The 22,617-nt window shown below is 38.3% G+C and overlaps 1 protein-coding gene across 5 annotated transcripts in view; it reads left to right on the plus strand.

The window, feature by feature from the left end:
• The window catches only part of LOC120527364 (nicotinamide riboside kinase 1-like), a 95,517-nt gene that overhangs the window by 67,773 nt on the left and 5,127 nt on the right, over positions 1-22,617 (plus strand). For 4 of the 5 annotated variants that reach the window (XM_039750699.1, XM_039750697.1, XM_039750701.1 and 1 more), the window contains exons 6-8: positions 3,304-3,375; positions 9,563-9,669; positions 13,318-13,401. In XM_039750699.1, coding sequence (XP_039606633.1) covers positions 3,304-3,375; positions 9,563-9,669; positions 13,318-13,401 — 263 coding nt within the window. The remainder of the gene's footprint in view (positions 1-3,303; positions 3,376-9,562; positions 9,670-13,317; positions 13,402-22,617) is intronic. The other variant, XM_039750698.1, reaches the window with a different exon arrangement.

Genomic DNA, 22,617 nt, shown 5'->3' on the forward strand with positions numbered 1-22,617 from the left:
TGCCTTCTGCCTCCAGCTGACTGTTGCTCGCTGCTTCTTGACTCTGACTCCTCAAGATGAGGCTGCTTAAGTCCAGTCCACTTAACATCCTTCTCTCCATGCCGGGTCAAGTCTCAGCTCCCTCCATCCTACCAAAATGGCTTCCCATCTGGACAAGAACTCATCCTTCATCCTGGCCAGGATGCCTGTTCTTCCCCTCGGGCACTTACAACATCTAAGGATTAAAAGTTTTAGGAGAGTGAGAGAAAACATTATGAGGTGGAAAATATAACTTTCATTTGTGCATATCATAGATGTTTCAATAAACAGTAGATCAATTCAACTGTTGCTGTTTCACAGACTGCAATACTGCACAACTGATGAAAAACCCAGAAATACTGAATTTGTGGCTTAATGACCGAAACATATTAAATTTAAAAGTTTAGTTCCTTTTTAACACACTTGTATATAAGCATATCTACTGGGAATGGTTTATCTAACAATATTTTACCCAAAATACACATATTTGGAGCATACAACTTGACAATGGACAGCTGGATTTTGAAATGTGGATAATTTGTGATTTTTTTCAAGGATGTTTTGATATTGTTTACTGTTGTTCAGCTTTGATCTCTATTGGTTCCCTATTGTATCAGGAATTTTGTTATCCCCGTTCCCCATTAAAAACAATAGAATTATATTTTTTCTCAGTCATTACAGCAAACAATACAGGGTAAGTAACACATAAAAAAAATATTGTTTTTGGGTGGAGTATTCCTTTAAGGATTTTCTGCATGAATACTTGTAAGATGCTTTAAAAGCTTTAAAACCTGGAAAATCAATATTCAGTTTTAATGTTTCACCTAAAGCTCTGACCAGGGAAGAGAAAATTGATTATAATGGCGTAGGATATGATTTTTTTTTAATCTCATTAAAATGTTTTTACAGAAAGCTCCTTCTTAACAAGAAGCCTTATGCTCTATATTATATATAGGTGTTTGGTATTTTTCCTTTGAGGCCATCCCCACCATTACCTGTTGTCTATAAGGGAAGAGCGAAATTTTTAGGTTCATCAAAAATTTCGATCTCCACTTTTCGACGGATCTCAATGTTTTAGGGTCCCTTGATGCCGAAAACATTCATATCTCAATGATGAGTGTGTGTCTGTATGTATGTTTGTGTGTCTGTTTGTTACAGTTTCTTGAGGATGGTCTACAGCTAAAATGGCTGGATGTAAAAATACCAAACTCGAAACTCAAGCCTGTTATGAGATGATGATGTGCTGATTAGTTTTTTAGCCAAATCACGCAAGAGAAAGGGGCACTCTAGAGGAACCCTCAAATACTGTAATTATGCAGTTAATTATGAATTCTTCTCACTAGTTGCTACTGTAATTACCTATTTTATGATCAGAAAGATCGGCATTAGAGAGATGATTACTGAAATGTTATAGAATAGTTTGGGTAACTGTTCCCAGGGCACAAAGCATACTGACACTCACGTCCAAATTTTTATAAACTATAGACTATGTTTTACATGATAATATTTTATTAATAAAATGAAATTCTATAGGCTTATTGTTCAGTGACCATAAAAACGCTAACATAAATGAACAGAATTCACTTAAGTTAAAAACTTTTTTAACTAATATATGTTAAGAAAATATTTATCTGTGATACATATGGCATTAATTAAAATGAAAAAAGTAGTTTTCACCTTTTCTCTAACAAAAAATATATACTGTATATCTCACACATACATTCAGTTACTTGATATTAGCAGTTAAACACGGCTTAAATTTAAATATACATGCACTTATAGGTTTTAACCATTTTCAGTCATTAATTGCACTATAGCTTTTTGCTGTTAAAATATACATTTACTATATTTAGTTTTTTTATTTGTTTTTTTCATTGTACCATCTAGACAATCCTAGTTCTTGAGGTGGTGTTATAAATATGGATTACTATTTTAATTATGCAGTACTTGTTTCTTACTAAAATGTATACTGTATGACACTAACATATAAATAATAAACACTGTACAGACCTTTAAAAAAGCCCCAAATTAATTAAAATGTTCTTAAGATGTTTATCGGGAAGATGCAAGGCCAACGTGCTTAACAAGTAAAAGAGACTAAGTTTGCTAACAAGCCTATTGTTTTCTAAGCAGCAATGTAAAATTTTTCTTTATTTTTCTAATTGAAAATGTTAACTGTTGTAGTTAACATAAGTTTGTTCTACAGATCAAAGTGAGACAAGCAATATTTGATTTAAAGGACAAAATAAAAAGGTCTGGATACATTAAAGCAACTTTTTCTGCTGTATGTCTATCTGGACAGGATGATTCCTATGATTATTTTTTTCAGTTTATTACTCCATTTTCTTTATTATAATATTCTAGTCTTCTCTCTATGGAAGATTTATTTGTGCCAAAATTAAATAAATCAAACGTGTAAACTACAATATATTTAAATGCAGTGCATATGCAAGTGAGCACTTCGCAATTTAATTCATGTCCAAAGATTGTATGTCATGACTAAAAGTGACAGCTTTGTGGGTGTAACATTTTGATTTGAGACCATGCTTTATTCTTGCCAAAACTTAATGTAATCAAATAACTAATCACAATTCAAATGTGGGGCAAGCAGCGTCAACAGTTGGGTAAAGAGACATTCCTATCGTGTGTGTGTTATTTTTGGGGGGAAAAAAGGTGAACAGGGAGTTGATAATGGGGGGGATTCACTGTCTCATTGAATGGGTGAAAGATGGCAATCTAAATGAATGATTTTCTTCTCTTGTGTGATAAAAGAAGGATAAAATTAAATAATATCTTCATTGACGGAAAGAACCTATAGTTCTGTATTTGCCCTTTTTAACATAATTGTGGGTTGGAGGTCTGATATTATAGTATTTGCCCCATTTTTACACTATGAAGATATTCCTATTATAAATGAAAAATACCATTCTTAGTTATTTTGTGTATTTTTTCCCCCATCTATTTTATCCTTTCCATTTTGTTAAAATTATTTTATCTCCTCAAATTTATTTTTAATATTCATTATTTTCTTCATTTTGTCTGTTACTTTCTTTGTATTAAGCAACAATCTGTGGTATTCTGCTCCATGTATGATAAGGATTAATAGTCTGTTTTATGGGTTAGGGGTATACTTTTATTAAACTGTATATATCGTTGAGTATTTTAAGTTACACAGTAAATGGGTTCCTGTCATGACACTAAAGTTTATTCTTGTTTTGCTTTCTTTCCTAAGTTTTTTATAAAGTTTATGGTGAGTTGTAGAACTTCATGTTGTTTTTTTTTCAGGCCTTTAAATGAACAGTTTAATAAAAGGTATTTCTTATCAATACCTTATGAAGAATGCAAGAAAAGAAGAAGGTAAGGTAGTTTCTTGATTATTTGTATTAATATGAAAATATTATGCTTAGAAAAGGACTTGTTAACCCCAGCTGTGGAGACTTGTTTTATTTAAAAACCTACTGCTTGGACAAATTAAAAAGAATAAATGAAAACTAAAGTAAAAGTCAAATACACCAATAGTTTAGTGACTATTGATTATCTTGTAAAAATTATACTAAAAACAGTATGCTAAAACAGGCTTGATTGTAAAACGTTTTGTGAAACTGTGCTCAGCACAGAGGGCCACCAGACTGTCTTTCATATTTCTTCTACCTAACATCCTCACTTTTCATTTGCACTTTCTTTTTCCCCTCTCAGAAAGTCAGTTTCACTTCTCTTCTCCATGTTATGCAAGCCTTTCTATAAACCTTTTCCCTCTTTTCTCAGTAAACCCAAGATCACACTTTATCCTTACCTGTCTGCTGGGATACCATTTCCAAAAATATTAGTGATTCCTCTGGGAATTCTAATCATTACTTTACTAAATATAAATACAGATTGTACATAGGCTTGATCTCACAGTTTGCAAACTAAAATCAGTGAGATTTTGCTGTGCTTCTGAATGTCTTCGTGTGCCCAATCTTACTTTCTCTGGAATGTTCATGCACATGTGGTGGTGCTGGTTTTGTCCTCATGTTTCATCGTTCTGGTCTTTAATTTCTTATTAACTATCTTTTATGCTGTCTACTAAAATATAGACTTTATGTCTAATTTGTTTTATCCTAGTTCAGTTACATTCTATCTGTTGTAAAATGTGAATTCATTTGAATCATTCACTTGAAGGAACTTGCTGATCACATTTATAATTTAATTCACCAGGGAGCTGGCTGCATTAAAGATTAAAGGTGTATGTATCCAGAGAGTCTATTCAGAATTGAGATTTTACTGTTTCTCTGGTGAAATCCTCTGTTGCTCCAAATTCATGATGTAGTGATTCCTTTAATTGGGTGTAGAAGTATTGTGAGCTGACATCACCATTGTTCCTAGTGGTATGGGTGCAAAACTTGAAGAGCTGGGAAGGTGTGGATTAAGATTGTTGTTGGAGTTGTTATGAATTGGTTTTGTTTTGTAGTTTTTTAGCTTTCTTTTATTATTTCTGGTCTATTTATACCCTTTTGGACATCTAAAACATGCTGTTTTTTGGTTTTTATAGTTTTTCATTCATATACAAATATTTTATCAACTTTAAATTCTTTATTGTTATTTGTGCCTTTTTGTTTTTCACTGGCACTACCATTTTGTGATGCAGCTACCGCAATGTCACTCAGGAAATGAACAGGAAGCATTAGACTCATGGCATCACCACCGTGATGGTAGAAAAATCATTGCCATCCACTTCCTGATTATCCAGGATTGTGAATAATCCTTTGAAAGTTAGCATGCATGTTATTTTTTATTATTGTTTCCTGACCAAATAATTTAGTGCTACATTTTCAAAGTGATTCTCTGGTTAGGATTAGGGTTTGAGTGTTTGAATGTGGCATAGATTTTGACTTACCTTTTATGTTCTGGCACCTTGCTATTCAAATATGCCAATCACTTTTCTGTTGGCAGAATAGTGGTTAGTTATTTCTATAAGAAAAATATGAGAGAAGAATCAATAGATTGATGTTAAATCAATAAATTAAGATCTGGTTTTACCTTTGGCAATGTCAATAATAAGACAATTTAGTAAGCCTCCTTTATTGTTCTTACCTTTCTTTGTAGCTATATCTGTAAAGCTTATAATAATAAACACCAGGATTATAGAAATGTGATCACTGCTCATACAGATGCATAAAAGGATAAATATATAACATGGGAGAGGAAAGTTGTTTATTGTTTGTTTACAAGTTTCTAGATTTTCTTGATTTTACAATTTTTTTCATTTTGCATTTCACTTTTGTAGTGTTAGTGTGACATAACAGTCAGTTTGCCCTTGATGTACAGCCCTGGATGAGTGACAACTAAACCACTATGTTGTAATCCAAGGCTTTTATTTCCAAATGAATTAAAACCTTGTAAATACCAGATGTTTACTTGACATTGTTGTTCATGACCTTGTTACACCTTGTTCTTCAGCTGTCTGTTTACTAGCTGCTTAGAGTTCTAATTTATCTTGGCTCAGGTAAACTGTTTTATGATATCACACCTTTAAGAATAATTTCTGATGTTGTATACAGTTGGATGTCATTGGTTCAGTTTAATGTGACAACATTTGCTTCTGGTGGAGTGCACACTTTTTCTTTGCCACATGCTCAAATGTATATGGTGCAGTGTTATCTTTGTCAGCTCTCTCTTAGGCTCTTTATTGTGTTCCTCTGGAGCTTCACAGGAGAAGCATGATTCTTTTTGGCAAGAGAGTTTATGAGCTATTTCTGAGGGAAAAAACGACAGTTAATTAAAACTGAACTTTGATTTGACAGCATTGAAGGAAATGTGAGACACATACATTTAAAAAACAGGGACCCAATGTGTTTTTAAATGCACTTGCATTGACTCACAGTATTGTGACTTTTTGGTAATTTTAGTTAATTATATACAATTATTTTTCTTAGTTCTCCCTGTCAAATACTGTACAAGGTCATAGGCTCAGGCTCGGTCTATCCATATTTAAAATTATATTTTCCTGTTCAAACTAAAGGGGCCTGGAACCTATAATGCCATCAATGACACTAAACTGGAATCAGCCCTAGGTGTGTTACCAATCCATTCCTGATTCCTTTAAAATTACAAAATAACTTGGCTGAAAATATTAGATAGTGGGGAAAGTACCATGTGAGCTCAGCGCAGAAGTCATTCTATTGAATGGTTTCTAAGAGCTATTATGAAGGAATGCTAATCATTGCCCCTGTGCAATACAACAAGTAAAATGTATCAGCCTGATAACTGTGCATGTGTGTATATTGAATAAACAAAATATATTTATTAGAATTATCATACTATATAATTTACCTGTCGTAGAATCTGTAGTACACGAGAGCCTGTCACAAAAGTTGCAATGCTGTTAACTTCCTGGACATAGCAGATACCAGCATCCTTCTTTACAACAAGAACAACATTTATTTATATAGCACATTTTCATACAAACAGTAGCTCAAAGTGCTTTACATAATAAAGAATAGAAAAATAAAAGACACAATAAGAAAACAAAATAAATCAACATTAATTAACATCGAATAAGAGTAAGGTTCAATGGCCAGGGGGGACAGAAAAAACAAAAAAACTCCAGACGGCTGGAGAAAAAATAAAAAATAATGAAGTTTCACATATTCTTCTAATAATATTTCATTTGAGTCCTAGTCAATGTGTGGGATTCAATAGAAACATGATTGCCCATGAAGAAGTGTCTGTACTGATTACACTTAGATCTGTGCTTTGTCAACCAGCAGACACACTAATCAGAAATAGCTGCTGTACATATGCGAGGCAGGTTTTTAAAACATTATACCTATCACTTTTGCTTGTGAGCCATGCTCAGGCATGTTTTTATCATCATTAATTTAATGTTTACAAAATGCAGAAGTATCCTATGGGATCCATGTGGCTCAGTATCAGCTGCAGTACTGTTTTAAGTACGAGTCAGGTGATTCAATGAGAATGAATTAGTAAACAGCTGACACTTCAGTAATGTATTTGTAGTATTATTATTCGGATATATTACATATTTCAAATTCTCATTTCACATATGATACCTCGTATGTAACTTTCAACATATCTTGCCCCCAAAATATTTGGCCCTTTTTGTAGATTTGGTTTGTCTTAGAAAAGGAATCTGGTGAAAAAATTTCTATTTGCTAAAGAAGCTACTGTAAATCGCCATTATTTGTACCATGCCCTCATTAATGCATTGCAGTGGGAGGTAATTCTAACTGTGCAACTCCTTTCCTAGTACTTTGAAGTGTGTCAGAAAAAGTAACTGTGGTTTTAGTCATAAGTCATTCCTGGAATTTATTTTGTGAGGTATGTACATTTATGCTTTTATGGTTCAGATATGATTTATACTAAATGACCTATGCCAGTTCACCTGCCCAGCCTGTAGCATATCTGCTCACCTTTTTTTAATAACAAGATTGATCTGATTTATTCTGAATTTCAAAAAGGTCTATTTGTTCAGTCAAAACTGTGCCCATCCCCTATCTTATCTAGCAGCTGTTTATCCAGCTTCCCATTGTTTTGATGATCCTGCATCCATAAGCTTGTCATGACCGTCAGCCCAACTACCTATATTCTTGATCCCATGCATTCTTTTTTCGTTAAGGCTCTTTTGCCTTTTCTTCTTACTTTTACCACCAATATCATCAACACATCTCTTTATACTGGCTTGTTGTCCAGCCTAAAGACAGCTATTGTTGCACCTGTCCTCAAAAAAACTATAGACCTATTCCAAACCATCCTTTTCTTAGTAAAATCCTAGAATGTGCTGTTGTGGGCCATTTAAAAGACCATCTTGCCTCCAATGACCTGAATTCCATTCTGGTTTTAGGGCCATTCGCACTTGTCAGGGTGACTAATGATCTAATTACAGCAAAGTGGTCTTTTAACACTAATGATCTTTTTAGACCTCACTGCTACATTTGATACAGTCCATCATGACATTCTTTTGTTTAGACTTGAGAATGAGTTCAATATTACTGGACGAGCTGTTGCATGGCTTTAAATCATACCTTAAGGACCACCAGCAATTTATTGCTTTCAGTAGGTTTAATATAATGAAAAATGTTAGAATGTTTTTCTATAAGTATTACACCCAGCTTGCCTGTAGCGTTGTCTGTATCCTTGAACCTGGGTCGTCAATAGTCCTAAAACCAAGGATGGACTAGTACAATAAGGACACATAACAACAAAATTGGTGCATCAGTAATTGCATAGTGCAGTTTATTCCAAACAACAAAGCAGTGCCCAAATAAAGTACAGTGCTGTCTTCAATAAATGAATAAATGATAAATACATAATAATAAATATTATGAAACAATGATAAAACAATATTATTGGCATAGGTTAACGTCAACAGTTTTTGGCCTTAAAGTTATATGGAACTCTTTTCTTGTGAGTGACTCCTTATGCATTTTGAGCTCAGCATCTGAGACATTACTAAGTAGCCCCATCTACCTTTCTCCATAAAACACACAAATCTGTTTTTAGCATCGTCTTTGTGTTAATTTATTATCTTCTGTTACATTTTCTCTCAATATGAACTTTTTGACTTTGCAAAAATGGCCAGTGTGTCCCTTCTTGCCCAATTGGTAACCATTTTGATCCTTATACCTTAACTTATCATTGTGATTTTCTTCACCTTGGCGGCAAGGAAGTAAGCTTTACTTTAGTAATCTACCGAGTGGCTGAAGCTCTTACACTACAGTCCCCACTCCACTGTTCTCTGAAGTGTTAATCTTCCCGCAATTTATATGGCTTCATGTTTCAAGCCACACACAAATATTTTATGTGGTGCATTCTCCAGATATCTTCCAAATTCACAAAATTCTGACAGTCTTTTAAACACAACATTGTATCGATTTAGTATTCCTTCTTCATGGTTCTTTATGTGAAAATGAAACTGTTCTGTAACAACAAAGTGTTTTGGAGAAACGTAGTGCTCTAACACACTTATGTCAGCATAAAATTTCTTGCCCATCTGCTCCAGTATTCTTAGGCTATAGAACAATCCATACCATTGTGTGTCTCAAAACACTATGTTGCACTGACATATACTTGTTGTGCCTAATACATTTATCTATTACAAAGTCCTCAAAATATTTAAATTGCAGGTTCTTCTGTTGCATCACATTTTCAGAAGACACATTATAGATTTTGAACAGTCCTGAAATGCATCTTTTCCAGCAGGGAAACACTAGTAACACTGAGTTCAAGCACCTCATTACCAAATGTGTTATGTTCTGGGTATCGCACATTTTAAGGAGAATAATACCATAATATAATTGATATTCACTAATGAAGCTGATTAATAGGGTGCTAGGACACCCAGCTTTATTTTATTATTCACAAAACAGAATTACTCAAACAACTAACAGACACACATTTATAGCAGCCCAATGAAGGACAATATGCCTCTGACACAGAGCATTTCAATATAAACGCTGTCTATGCAGTATTTTACAATATGTAAATAGCTGTGGAAGAAATTTTTTTTTTTTATTAAAATCAGATGATTTTCTTTCCTTTTCAGTACAAGAGTATATGTACCACCAGATCCCCCTGGATATTTTGACGGGCATGTGTGGCCCATGTATTTGAAAAACAGAAAAGAAATGGAAGATAACGTCTCAGACATAGGTATATAACAATTGAGAAATACACTTGAATATGTTAGAAAATGCAAATTATTTTTTTGTTTATTGAATGTATTTTTTAAGCGGAGTGCTTATTGGAAATTGTTTTCTTTATATGAAGGCAAAAAAATTTTTTTTACTGTTGTGTGAACAATGTAATGTTTTATCCTGACTAGGTGAAAGTCTTTATATATAATAATATAATACGTGGCTGGATAAAGTACTACATGGCTACTAATGACAAAATAAGATTTTCCTGTCAGACTTCCCTTTTTGGCATGGTTCTTGTTGGGTCCTGCCCCTTGGACTATATTGCCTATTATCGTTAAGCATTCTGACCCTGACCTAGATCCTGCAACAGTTATGAAATAATTTTAACTGTAAAAGGCACTAAGCATCTATCATAACATGATAGACAGGATGAGTAAAATATTGTAGTTTTCCCGGTTGTTTTGCTAAAATGTTTCAATCATTAATACACTAGTAAAAGTTGCACTAAAAAAATTAATAATGTCTTATATTGCACCTGCTGACTTGAATTTGTAAAAGCCGTCAAGACTCACATCTGACTAAACAAAAAATGTATTGATGGCACTTGGTGATATACAGATCAGAATTGGAACAATAAATAAACTTATATTTGTTAGTGAGAGGCTAAGTTTTGTGTTTTCAATAAATTTGTTTAGATTTGCATGTACTACTGCTCGTGCCCGTTTAAGAAGCACGTAGTGATTCACACACATAGAGCACATAGAAGATCAAATACAAAAGAAAACATTTAACGTGCTACTTTAGTTATGATGGAATTTGAGAAGCTAGAAAATTAAACGATTTTAAGATGAAGTTTATGATGTTCTACTTTAATGACAAAATAAACTACGTGATTAAAGTGGATATTTAGAGATTAAATTTGACATTTGTGCTTTTTTCCCCACTGTATGCCTAATTTTTTTTCCTCTGTACCCTAAATAAGCTTTCATATGACACTCAGACGGTGGGCTACGACTCACCTTTTCATGGTGACATTGATATCTGACAACTTCTTTTTTATTTTGGGCACTGTGCGACTATGTGAACTTGAGCTTTCAAGATTCTCCAACACTCTATGTCATTCGATCAACTTCCTTTTGTATTTTATACCACTGTTTAAACCAATAAATAGTACGTTTTTTCGTTGCCTCCACTTAATATTCGCTGAAATTCTTCTATTTCCCCCTGTGCTGTTGCCATTGCCTTTTCACCGAACGCTGAGCTTAAGGGTTATTTATATTGATTTGCATATTCAAAGAGGCATAATTCTGGGAGGAGACGGGGCGGGGCAGCAGGCGCATGCACGTGCATTTCTTTTCACGTTGAACGGGATTTATGTAGCGGAAGAACGTGGAAGTTGGTAAACACAGTTATGCATCTGGATTTTTTTGTGCGTACGCACATTTCCACTTTTGTCCATACGCCATGTTATAGTGTAAATTCTACGCACAGCGTTATGCATGAGGCCCCTGGTCTTTATGATGAAAGTGCACCATCTTTAAATTTAGGGCGGAGTGGTGGCTCTGAGGCTAAGGATCTGCGCTGGTATCCTGAAGGTTGCCATTTAGAATCCCCGTCACAGCTGAAAGAGATCCTACTCTGCTGAGCCATTGAGCAAGGCCCTTAACCTTCAGTTGCTCCAGGGGTGCTGTACAATGGCTGACCCTGCGCTCTGACCCAAAGGGTTATGCGAAAACTAACAAATTCCTAATACGAGAAATTGTATAAGGCGAAATAGAGAACAAAAAAAAGTATTTGTAATGCTGCAATTAAACTAATAAAAGGGAACACTATTGAAAATCACAAAGCTCCATTATATGTACTATAAATTTGTCACTTAGAAGATAAAGAAGGAAAGGGCTTATATTTACTAAAAGCCTGTTTATTGGAAAACAGAAAGTTATTAATTTTATTTCTTTGGTTTAAAAAATTAATTTGTTACATAGTGTTACTTTCATGCTGCATTGGCACAGATATACACACAAATACAGTAATTGATAACTGCCTGATATATTCTTAAGCATATTACAATAAATACTGGTAACAAAACTTAGTTTGGAAATGAATGAGTGCATGAATTTATGAAAGTATTAAAACTAAGATTGTTTTATTGAATTGAATGAATTTACAGTGGAACCTCGGTTCACGACCATAATTCGTTCCAAAACTTTGGTTGTGAACCGAAGCAATTTCCCCCATAAGAACTAATGTAAAAACATTGAATAACGCTTGCGCTCTCCTTCTCCCTCTCTCTCTCTCTCTCTCTCTCTCTCTGTAGCACCCCACACACACCTTATGTCAGCAGCACGCGGTCACTCTCTCTCTCTCTCTCTCAACAGAGGGGAACATTAGAACAAATTCGAAATTTATTTAAAAAACAACCACAAGCAACCAAAAAATTAACAAGATCACGCTATTTTAGCCTTACAGCCCGATCGCTGTAAACACTTTTTTTAAAATGAGTTTTAAGCACAGCGGAAAAAAAAGAACATTTGAAAAAAGCGAAAAATATATTGCAACAAATCGCGCTATGAACAACTCCATGTAAACACTTTTTTTTTTTTTAATGAGTTTTAAGCACAGCGGAAAAAAGCGAACATTTGAAAAAAGAGAAAAGTAACATTGCAACAATTCACGCTACGAATTGAAAAATTAACTTTTGAAAAATCCATAATACAAAAACCACCAAGAAAACTAACCTTGCATGAGTCGAGTTCTGGCATGAAGTGAGGAGGAAGAGTCTGGCTCCACAATGGAGAGATGTTTTCCTTCAGGTGTTTTCTCTCTTGTGATTTCTTGGGTTTCTGGTGTTTTTAGCTGTTTAGCTGGTGGGAGCGAAAGCCTCATGCAGCCATTCCAAAAACAAAGTCCTTGTGACCCAACCCTTCGTGTTTGCCCTCCACATTACTGGTAGTCTGGCTTTGTTTACATTGTGCTGCTTGAAAGCACGAGGGTTCTCAAATTGGTAAATGAGTAAACTGGTAAAGAGTTTTTCCACCTCTTCCAGCACTTGAAGCCTCTACCTGGTTAACGCTGTAACTCCTTTTGCAATATCAGCTCCTTTAGTAGATTCTTTCTGCTTTTTGACTTCATGTACTCGGTGGCAAGATCAGTAACACGAACGCCACGCTCAAACTTTTCAATAATTTCTTTCTTTACTTCAATTTCAATTTTCTTCAAAACTTTCTTCTCACCACTCTTCACTTGCTTAGAAGCCATAGTTGACTGCAAAAGCACACGAAATACTGTAGAGCACAAAGAGAGTGCAAGTAAAGCACGCACGTCTGACTGAGAACAATGAACAGGGAGCGGCTCTGCTTAAATGAACCAGCCAGGCAGGCACGCGGCTCTCTCTCTCTCTCTCTCTCTCTCTCGCCGCAGCAGGCAGGCACGTCTGACTGAGAACAATGCAACACGTGAGAAAATCATCGGCGCACATTAACCGAAAGGGAAACTGGCTTGTTCGTATACTGAGTGTGTGGTCGTGAACCGAGGCAAAAGTTTGGTGAACTTTTTGGTTGTGAGCCGAGACGTTCGTGAACCGAGGTTCCACTGTACCTATTAAAAATGTGAATTTACAGAGTTCTATATAATATTTTGTATATTTTAAATGTATCTTTAGTGTATTTGGATGGAATGAAGACAAGAGATGAATTGTTTGCCGTTGTAATGGATAATATACACGCAGTGCTACAAAACTTGAAAGGTAAAGTTATTTAAGAAAGTTCCAGTATCCATTTTTCAGAATACTTCTAATAAACAACTATGTTTGAAGATTGAAAAGCTTAGGACCAGGAACTGAAATAATTTACTAAATCATGTAGCAAAATACACTATATAATACAGACAAAACAGTGATCAACTTGCCTAATTTGATTGGAATGGTGCAGTGGAGTTAATTTAACTCCTACCTACATAGCCTCACAGCACACCCTCATGTGAGACAAGGGTTGCTTATAATTCTGGTAATTTCCAATACTGCATTTTCTAGGTTTACAGTAGAAATAAAATGTTGAAAAGAGCCTTTCCTTTCTCTTCAGCTGATGCTTTTACTGTGTAGAAGAGAAGGGCATTTTTCTGTAAAGAAGAATCTGGACTTGATTAGACGTCTGTCTCTGGGATGGCCTATGCATATTCAATACTTGACAATGAATTTTGCTGACTCTTCTCCAAAAAATGATTGAATGTTGCTTTTGAATGAACTGACTATTGTGGCTTTTGTTCTACTGTTCCGTAATATTTCTGAAATTTCTAAAAAAAAAGATTTTGAAGTTGACATAAAGAGCAAAGCTGCAAGAAATTTAGGCTAAGCTATTTTAACACTAGAATTACCAGAGCCCACGAAAAAACTTTGAGATAGGGCCCACCTTAAATCCCTTCGCACCTCTACGTCAGCATCTTTTTTTCCTGTAAATGTGCCGATAAAGACAAGCAGCCTGCTATTCCATCCCTCCACCACCGCAGAACGTGCAAAAAGTCCTTCCATCTTATGCCTTGATTATCTGGGAGTAAAGTGCTGGAGTTTTAGAGTGGAAATAATAGATTGTTATTTGGAACACATGCATTTCATGTGTGTTCCGTTTCTACAATAATCTATGTAAACACATTGTGAAAACAGAAACATTTTTCATATTTTAGTAGTAAGTGACAAAATCTTGGCAACGTATGAAGCCTGAAGTCCAAAGATAAAATAAACACTTTTACAAAAGGTTCAAGGATAAAACAATAGCTTCCGTGGTGTAGCGGTAAGATTTGCTGACTTGTAATCAAGAGTCCCCGATTCAATCCCGACTGCCTCCTATATTTGCTGTTTTAACTAGTGAGCTGCTCTTATTGTTAATATTATACAGTACACACCTGTGGGAAGAAGCCCGGAAACAGAGAGGCAGACCTTGTTTTAAGCACCACAACACGTTTATTTACACGACTATTTACAAAGTGCATACGCAACCCACTTCACCCCAAAGTCCAAGCCTCTTTACACAATGCCTCTTTTTGCTGCCTCCACCCCTTCCACCGAGCTCTTGCCTTCTTTCTCCCAGTTCCAGCCATCGAATGGAAGGAGGTGGCCCCTTTTATACACACCCAGACGTGCTCCAGGTGCCTCCTGGTGTGGCGGAAGTACCGACCGCGCACCTGCAAGCACTCCGGGTGTCCTTGGTCTTCTTCCCCCCAGCACTTGCGGAAGTTTATTGGGGTATTGGGGTGCCCCCTGGCGGTGACCATGGGCCCCTATAGGATTGAGCTTCAAAACTCCGTTTCCGTGGTCCCCAAAGCCACCAGGGAGGCCACCCCTCATGGTCTGGAGGAGGCGTAAGCCCTCCTCCAGTCCTACTGGGTGTCCCGGCTGGGTACCAACCCCAGCCACACGCCAAAGCATATACATTTGGTTCACTTCTGTAACAGCCGCTGTACATTTATTTATAGTACTTGTAAAAGTTACAGTTTAGGGAACTGACGCTGTTCATTTTTATTTGAAACTGGGAATAACTTTAATGTGAGTGGTGTTTTGAGGCAATGGAACTGGACATTCTCTGGTCTGGAAAGATAAAAGCTGACACACAAACACTGGTGAATCTGCCTTCTTTGTTTCTCACTGTCACTTGATTTTTTTTTTATTCAGTTTTATTGAGTGTTGCTGCTCACACTGAATTAGTATGCACCTTTTGGTCTATGATGTCAAAGCCGAACTGACAAAAAAAACAGAGACATACAGTAGGTATATATGATATTTGGAATTATTCATTTTATTACCAGTATAGTAAATTTCAGAAAACATTGTGGCATGGATGCAACATTATTCATATTATTTATATTCATTCGCATAACATCTTCTGGTTGTAATCAGTGACCGCGATCTTGCCATTCTCCACGTTGCTGTATGATGCTGTTTCTTTTGTACTCCAGGACATGCAGAGGAAAGAATAGTATAGAGAGATCAGTTCAGCTCTATATGCAATCATCAAATTTAAATGTTAACAGTTCAAGACACGCAAGGACTGTCCTTCCTACATTTACGACGTATGTACCTGTAGCATTAAAATCGAACAGCATTAGATCCTTAGGGAGGTAGTACGTATTGTGATCATCATGACTGAGAGAGTAAAAGTGAAAAAAAATTTACTTTTACAAATGCTGTAAATGTACAGCGGCTGTTACAGACATAAACCAAATGTATGTGTTATGGCGAGTGGCTGGGGGTGGTACCCAGCCAGGAGGACCTGAGGAGGGCTTACGCCTCCTCCACACCATGAGGGGGTGACCGCCCTGGTGGCTTTGGGGACCACGGGAATGGAGCTTAGAAGCTCAACCCTGTAGTGGCCCGTGGTCACCACCAGAGTGCGACCCAATGCCTTTGGAGCCCTGGATCTCAGCACTTCCGCCACACCCGTGCTTTGCACGTCCGGGTGTGTACAAAAGGGGCCGCCTCTCCATTCGATGGCTGGAGTCGGGAGGAAGAAGGCAAGAGCTCGGTGGAGAGGAGTGGAGGTGAGGAAGAGAGGCATTCTGTAAAGAGGCCTGGACTTTGGGGTGAAGTAGGTTGTGTGTGCACTTTGTAAATAGTCGTGTAAATAAATATGTTGTGGTGCTTAAAACGATGTTTGCCTGTCTGTGTCCGGGCTGCTATGTACTGTATAATATTAACAACTAGCAAAATACCCGCGCTTCACAGCGGAAAAGTAGTGTGTTAAAGAAGTATTGAAAAAGAAAAGGAAACATTTTGAAAATAAAGTAACATGATTGTCAATGTAATTGTTTTGTCACTGTTATAAGTGTTGCTGTCATTCATATATACTGTGTGTATATATATATATATATATATATATATATATAGTAAAAAGAAAGACAAAAACAACTATAATGGTTTGGGGTTTCCGGCCCCGTATACTGTAAAACAGTTTTTCAAAGGTAGATATCACAGTCAAAGTTACCACACATTCGTACTATATAGTTGACCGCCAAAAGATGGCAGAGTGGGAGCATTTATGAGGCGGGACCGGAAGTAGAGGTGCATGCTGGGTAGGAGCCGAGGTGGATAATGGGATTGGTGACGTCATCAGGGACTGACAGAGGAAAGGCGGAAGTAGTGGTGCTGAGTCAGACCACTTCATGGCGGCGGTGCGTCTTTCTTTCTGCGGAAAACAAAGAGAGGAAAGTTTGTACCCCGTCACACCCTTCTGGCATATGAACTCACGATACCGTTTTAGGTCCATCCGTGGCCCCCTATTTGCACGTGCGTGACATGAAAGGCCCAGACCCATTGCGTCGGGCGGACCGAACCGAGAGGTCGTGAACCCGGGAGAGGGCATCAGCATTGGCCTGAAGGTTGCCCCGACGATTAGTGACGGTGAACTTGTATGGCTGCAGGTCCAAAAACCACCTGGTAAATCGGGGATTTGACTCTTTATGCAGCGACATCCACTGGAGGGCAGCGTGGTCAGTCACCAGAATGAACTCCCGACCCAACAGGTAATACTTCAGATGGGTCACCGCCCACTTAATGGCCAAGGCTTCCCTCTCCACTGCCGCATACCTCGTCTCCCGGTCCAGCAATTTCCAGCTCAGGTACATTACGGGGTGTTCCACACCATCGATGCTTTGGCTCAACACGGCGCCCAGGCCTGTGTCCGAAGCATCGGTCTGGAGAATGAAGGGCAGAGAAAAATCAGGGGTTTTCAATATTGGTGCCGAGGTCAGGGCCTTCTTTAGGTCACTGAATGCTCGTTCCGCTTGGTCGTTCCATATCACATACAAAGGAGCCCCTTTCTTTGTTAAATTAGTCAAGGGTGCTGCTCTTTCAGAGAAGCGGGGCACAAACCGGCGGTAGTATCCTGCTAGCCCCAAGAAAGCCTGCAACTGTCTCTTGGTATTCGGACGGGGCCATTCCAGGATGTCTTTCACTTTGGAACATTGTTGCTTTACCTGTCCTCGTCCTATGAGGTAGCCTAAATATTTGGCCTCCTTTAAGCGGAAGAAGCATTTGCAGGAATTGATGCGGAGGCCGGCCTTCGCTAGTGTCACGAGGACAGCAAATAGATGTCTCCAGGATGTCCATATAACAGAAGCTTGAGGTACTTACCGGTAAGCAAAAAGCACAAGAGGCAAGAGCTGATCCCAGTTCCTACCGTCCGCACTGACTACCTTGCACAGCATCTGTTTGAGGGTCTGATTGAAGTACTCCACCAGCCCGTCGGTTTGCTGGTGGTAGACAGATGTTTTCAGATGCTTAATTCGGAGTAACCTGGCAACCTCCCTGAAAGTATCCGAGGTGAAGGGTGTACCCTGGTCTGTGAGGACTTCTTTGGGTATTCCCACCCTAGAAAATAGGTTGACTAATTCCCGTGTGATGTTTTTTGTGTTAGTGGAGCGCAGTGGAATCGCCTCTGGGTACCGAGTCGCGTAATCAACCATGACCAATATATATTTATGGCCACGGTTTGAGGGCTCCAGGGGTCCTACAAGGTCTACCCCTATCCTATCAAAGGGAACATTAATTAGGGGTATTGGAATAAGAGGAGCACGGTCCCTTCTGGGTATCTGACGTGCCTGGCACTCCGGGCAGGACTGACAGAAACGTCGGATATCCTCATTAATTCCGGGCCAATAGAAACAGTTTTATCCTCTCCAAGGTTTTCTCGGCCCCAAGTGGGCGCCTAGGAGGTGGGCATGAGCTAGTTCGCAAACCTCCCACCGGAAGGTACGCGGTACTAGCAACAACTTCCGTACCTCGCCCTCATGAGTCGCGACTCGGTACAACAGATCATGTTCCAAAATAAAGTAGGGCTATCCCCTGATATGGAACTGTCAGCCGAGCGGCTGCCCACGGAGACAATAGCATTCCGGGCAAATTTCAGGGAGTCGTCATTCCACTGCGCCCTTTTAAATGACGCAGGCGTAGACCTAAATTGATGGTCCATGCTGACTAAAGGGTCTTGTTGTTCCGGGGAAACCATGGTTTCTCGGCTCGTGCCCTCACCGGCAGATACTTCCGGGTTTGGGTCCGTCACCTGAGAATCTTCCCCCTGGCTTTCTACGTCATCAGAGTTTGCCTGAGTGCACGGCGTGGGGGCTGCGGGGATGGTGCCCCGCCCATCCATAATGAGACCCAACGAGGCTATAAGAGTGGTTGTTACTCTACCGCTAGTATTGTGTGATCAGTCGTGTCCCAAAATCACTGGAAAAGGGGGCTCAGGTAATACAGCAACCGACAACCGACTTAAGTCCCCTTTCCAGGAAATGTAACACTTCGCCAAGCGATATGATCTGGTCTTCCCATGTACACAAGTGACCTGCAACTGCTGTTTTAGCCACTGTTGCGGTAGAATATAACGGTGAGCCACAATGTTTATGTTGCTGTGGGAATCAAATAGGGCCACTACCGAGTGTCCATTCACCAATACCACTCCCGTATTCGGGATTGCCAGGGGATGAGACAGAGTACAGTACCTCTCAGTGCTGGCCCAACTGCAGTCCATCGGTTCCACGTTTAACGGGCAGGCTGGTAGAAGATGTCCAACCTCACCACACTTGAAACATTGCGGTGAGTCCGGCTTTTCTCTGGGCTTTACTGGCGCTTCTGCAGCACGAGTGGGCCCGGGGGTAACGGCTCGTCCCTGTCGGGCCACGTGAGCTGACCTTTCCAACCCCCCCGGTTCGGTGCACCGCGAGCTGACGCTCCAGGATGTCCAGGAGATCCTTCATGTCTGTAAATGGGTGTCGTCAGACCTGCTGGGCGAGATAATTGGGCATTAACTAGCCCCTCACATGCCACTTGTTCGACCACTCTACGAGCTTGTGGACCCTCAGGCCGTAGCCAGCGTCCCATCTTGCCCCAGAATTCAAAGTCTTGTGCTCTGGCCGGGATATCGGGGTCGAATTGCCAATTACGCCACTCGCTCGCCTGCTGGTCTGAGGTGATGCCGTAGCAACTTAGGATCTCCGCTTTCAGGAGGTCATAATTCGCGGCTTCCTCCTCAGGGAGGTCGTAATAGGCTCGCTGCACTGCACCCTTTAAGTACGGACCCAATATGGACTCCCACTCGGTCCGCTGCCACTGGTTCCAGGTGGCCGTCCTTTCAAAGATGCCCAGATACGACTCAATGTCATCCGCTTCGGTATGTGGGACGATCGGAGGAGGTGGATGTCGGGGCGGATTCGGTCTTACCGTCTCTGCTGTTGCCAACCTTGTTTTGGTCTCCTCCAATTCCCGCTTTGTTGCAGCCTGCTCGAGTTGAAGGGACTGGATCTGGGCAGCCATTCCTTGCAGTACGCTATTAAGGTCTTGTCCTTCTGACATTTTCGGACGCTTCTTATCCTGCCAGCTACGCCACTGTAAAAAGAAAGACAAAAACAACTATAAACATTCCTACCAAAGATATTTCTGTCGACTAAACAGAACCTACTTATATCCAAATAGAACTTGAAAAGATATTTTTTTTTTTATTCTGATCGCGCATTTTAGATCGACTTGACTATTACTTTTTTACCATTCATTTAATCATGGCTAGTTGCAAAAAATTTTGAAAATGAAAGGAGGATTACACTGAGTATGGCTTTACCAAAACAATTATTGATGCCGAATAAAGTATCCATTATTCATAAAGCTTCAATTGGTGATCTGTTTTCTGCGTTAACCTCATATTTTTTCATACTTCTTCTCAAACTAAGGGGGTGCGAAATCGGCCTCGTCAGTCACAGAGGGTGCCAGGGTAAAATGAATCGGGAAGCTCTGATATATATATATATGTATGTGTGTGTGTATGTATATATATATATATATATACTAGCAGAATACCAGCTTCGAGGAGAAGTAGTGTGTTAAAGAAGCAATGAAAAAGAAAAGGAAACATTTTGAAAATAACGTAACATGATTGTCAATGTTATTGTTTTGTCACTGTTGTGAGTGATGAGTGTTGTTGTCATATATATATATATATATAAATATAAATATAAATATATATATATATATTTACACACACACACAAACATATATATACATATCTATACATATACACATACATATACATACACATACATACACACACATATATACACACAAATACATATATATATATATATACATACACACACACATATATAAACATATATATACATATACATACATATCTACATATATACACACACAGCTATTTCAGTATCAGTGCAATACGCTGTTTGTTAAAACGGATGACACCCGCTCTTACGTGCAAGTCTGCGTGGATATTATGAACTATCGATTTGTTCAAGTTCTATTTAAATTTTAAATAGAAGGAATTTTTATTTAGTCGACAGAAATATCTTTGGTAGGAATGGTAAAAACAGACAGGAATATTATTCCTGAATAAATCAACTCAAACCTTAAACAACTTATAATATTTTGCTCTCCATAAAAATATATCCTGTCTAAATTATACAAGTTAGAAATAAAGTAAACATTAAAAGAACAAACATTCAAATTTCTTTACTCTTATGTAATTTTATATTTTATAAAAATAAACTTAGATTTTAAATATCCCAAAAGATTTTGCTCTCCATAAAAATATATCCTGTCAAAATTATACAAATTCAAATATGAACATGCTGCATAACAAAACCTAGAAATATAAATAAAATGTGTTCCTTTCAGCAATAACAAATCAAATCATTCAGTTGTCTTTGCTCATATGTCATTTTAGAGCTGGACGCCTGGCAACAGGTTCGTTTCTGTTTGGTGTGAGGTTCTGTGTTGTGGAGATTCTCAGGATGGATTGCAGGTGCTCATCAGTGAGGCAACTCCTGTGTGCTGTTTTGTTAGTCTTTATCACTGAGAAGAGCTTCTCACACAGATATGTGCTACCAAACATGCACAAGGTTCGAGCCGCATGTAGACGGACTTTTTGTTCTTCAAAGTCACCAAAGCGCCGTGCAAACTCAGTGCGCCAGTTTATCAGCAAAGTGCGATTTGGGAACACCGTAGTGACGACTTGGTTTAACATTACTTGGTAATAGGGAAAGTGGGGCAAGTGGTTGTGTCTCCCATAAAAGCAATCACTTTGTGATTGTGCACGGTAAAACGTCCGCTGAAGTGTCAGATTCTTATTTAATTCTTCTGCTTTCTGTATCTTCTGCATTGCATTCAGGTCTTTCAGGTTACCCTGATGTTTTGTTTTATAGTGCCGTCTTAGATTAAATTCTGTAATTACAGCCACATTAGCTCCACAAATGAGACACACGGGTTCAGTAAACATATACTCAGCCTCCCATCGGTTTTAAAGGCTCTATTTTCAGAATCAACTTTTCTCTTCAGCATCGTGTGAGCTAGCTTCGCAATAACTTGCAGCATCTTAAGGTAGACTTGATTAACGCGTAACTGTTCGGCAAGGCAGCTGAAGCGCTGCATTATGGGATCTGTAGTTTATTGTGTTACCAGCGCTTCATATACCCGGCTTTAATAACAATAATACAGTATATAAAATGATCTCGGGCGGATATAATTACACGCCGGGCGGATGTGGCCCGACCCTTGAGTTTGACACATATGGACTAAATAGAACTTGAAAAGATATATTTTTTCAAATGTGATCGCAATTCAGATAGAGTTGACGCGCACTACAGCCTGCATGCCTCAATAAGTCATCCTCCCTTGCCCTTACTTTTTACCGCTCATCTAATGAATACACTGAGTATGGCTTTACCAAAACAATCACTGATGGCTAATAAAGTATCCATTATTCGAGTATGTAGATCGGGTTATATATATATACATATATATATACCAGCGTATCGCAGCGAGAAGTAGTGTGTTAAAAAGCTAGAAAAGAAAAGGGAACATTTTAAAAATAACGTAACATGACTGTCAATATACAGTATTTGTTTTGTGAGTGTTACTGAGTGTTGCTGTCATCAAGGATTTGATTATCATTATTTCTTTCAATCAGGTTCG

This window comes from Polypterus senegalus, chromosome 4 (genome assembly GCF_016835505.1).
Source record: "Polypterus senegalus isolate Bchr_013 chromosome 4, ASM1683550v1, whole genome shotgun sequence".
Lineage (NCBI taxonomy): Eukaryota > Metazoa > Chordata > Cladistia > Polypteriformes > Polypteridae > Polypterus > Polypterus senegalus.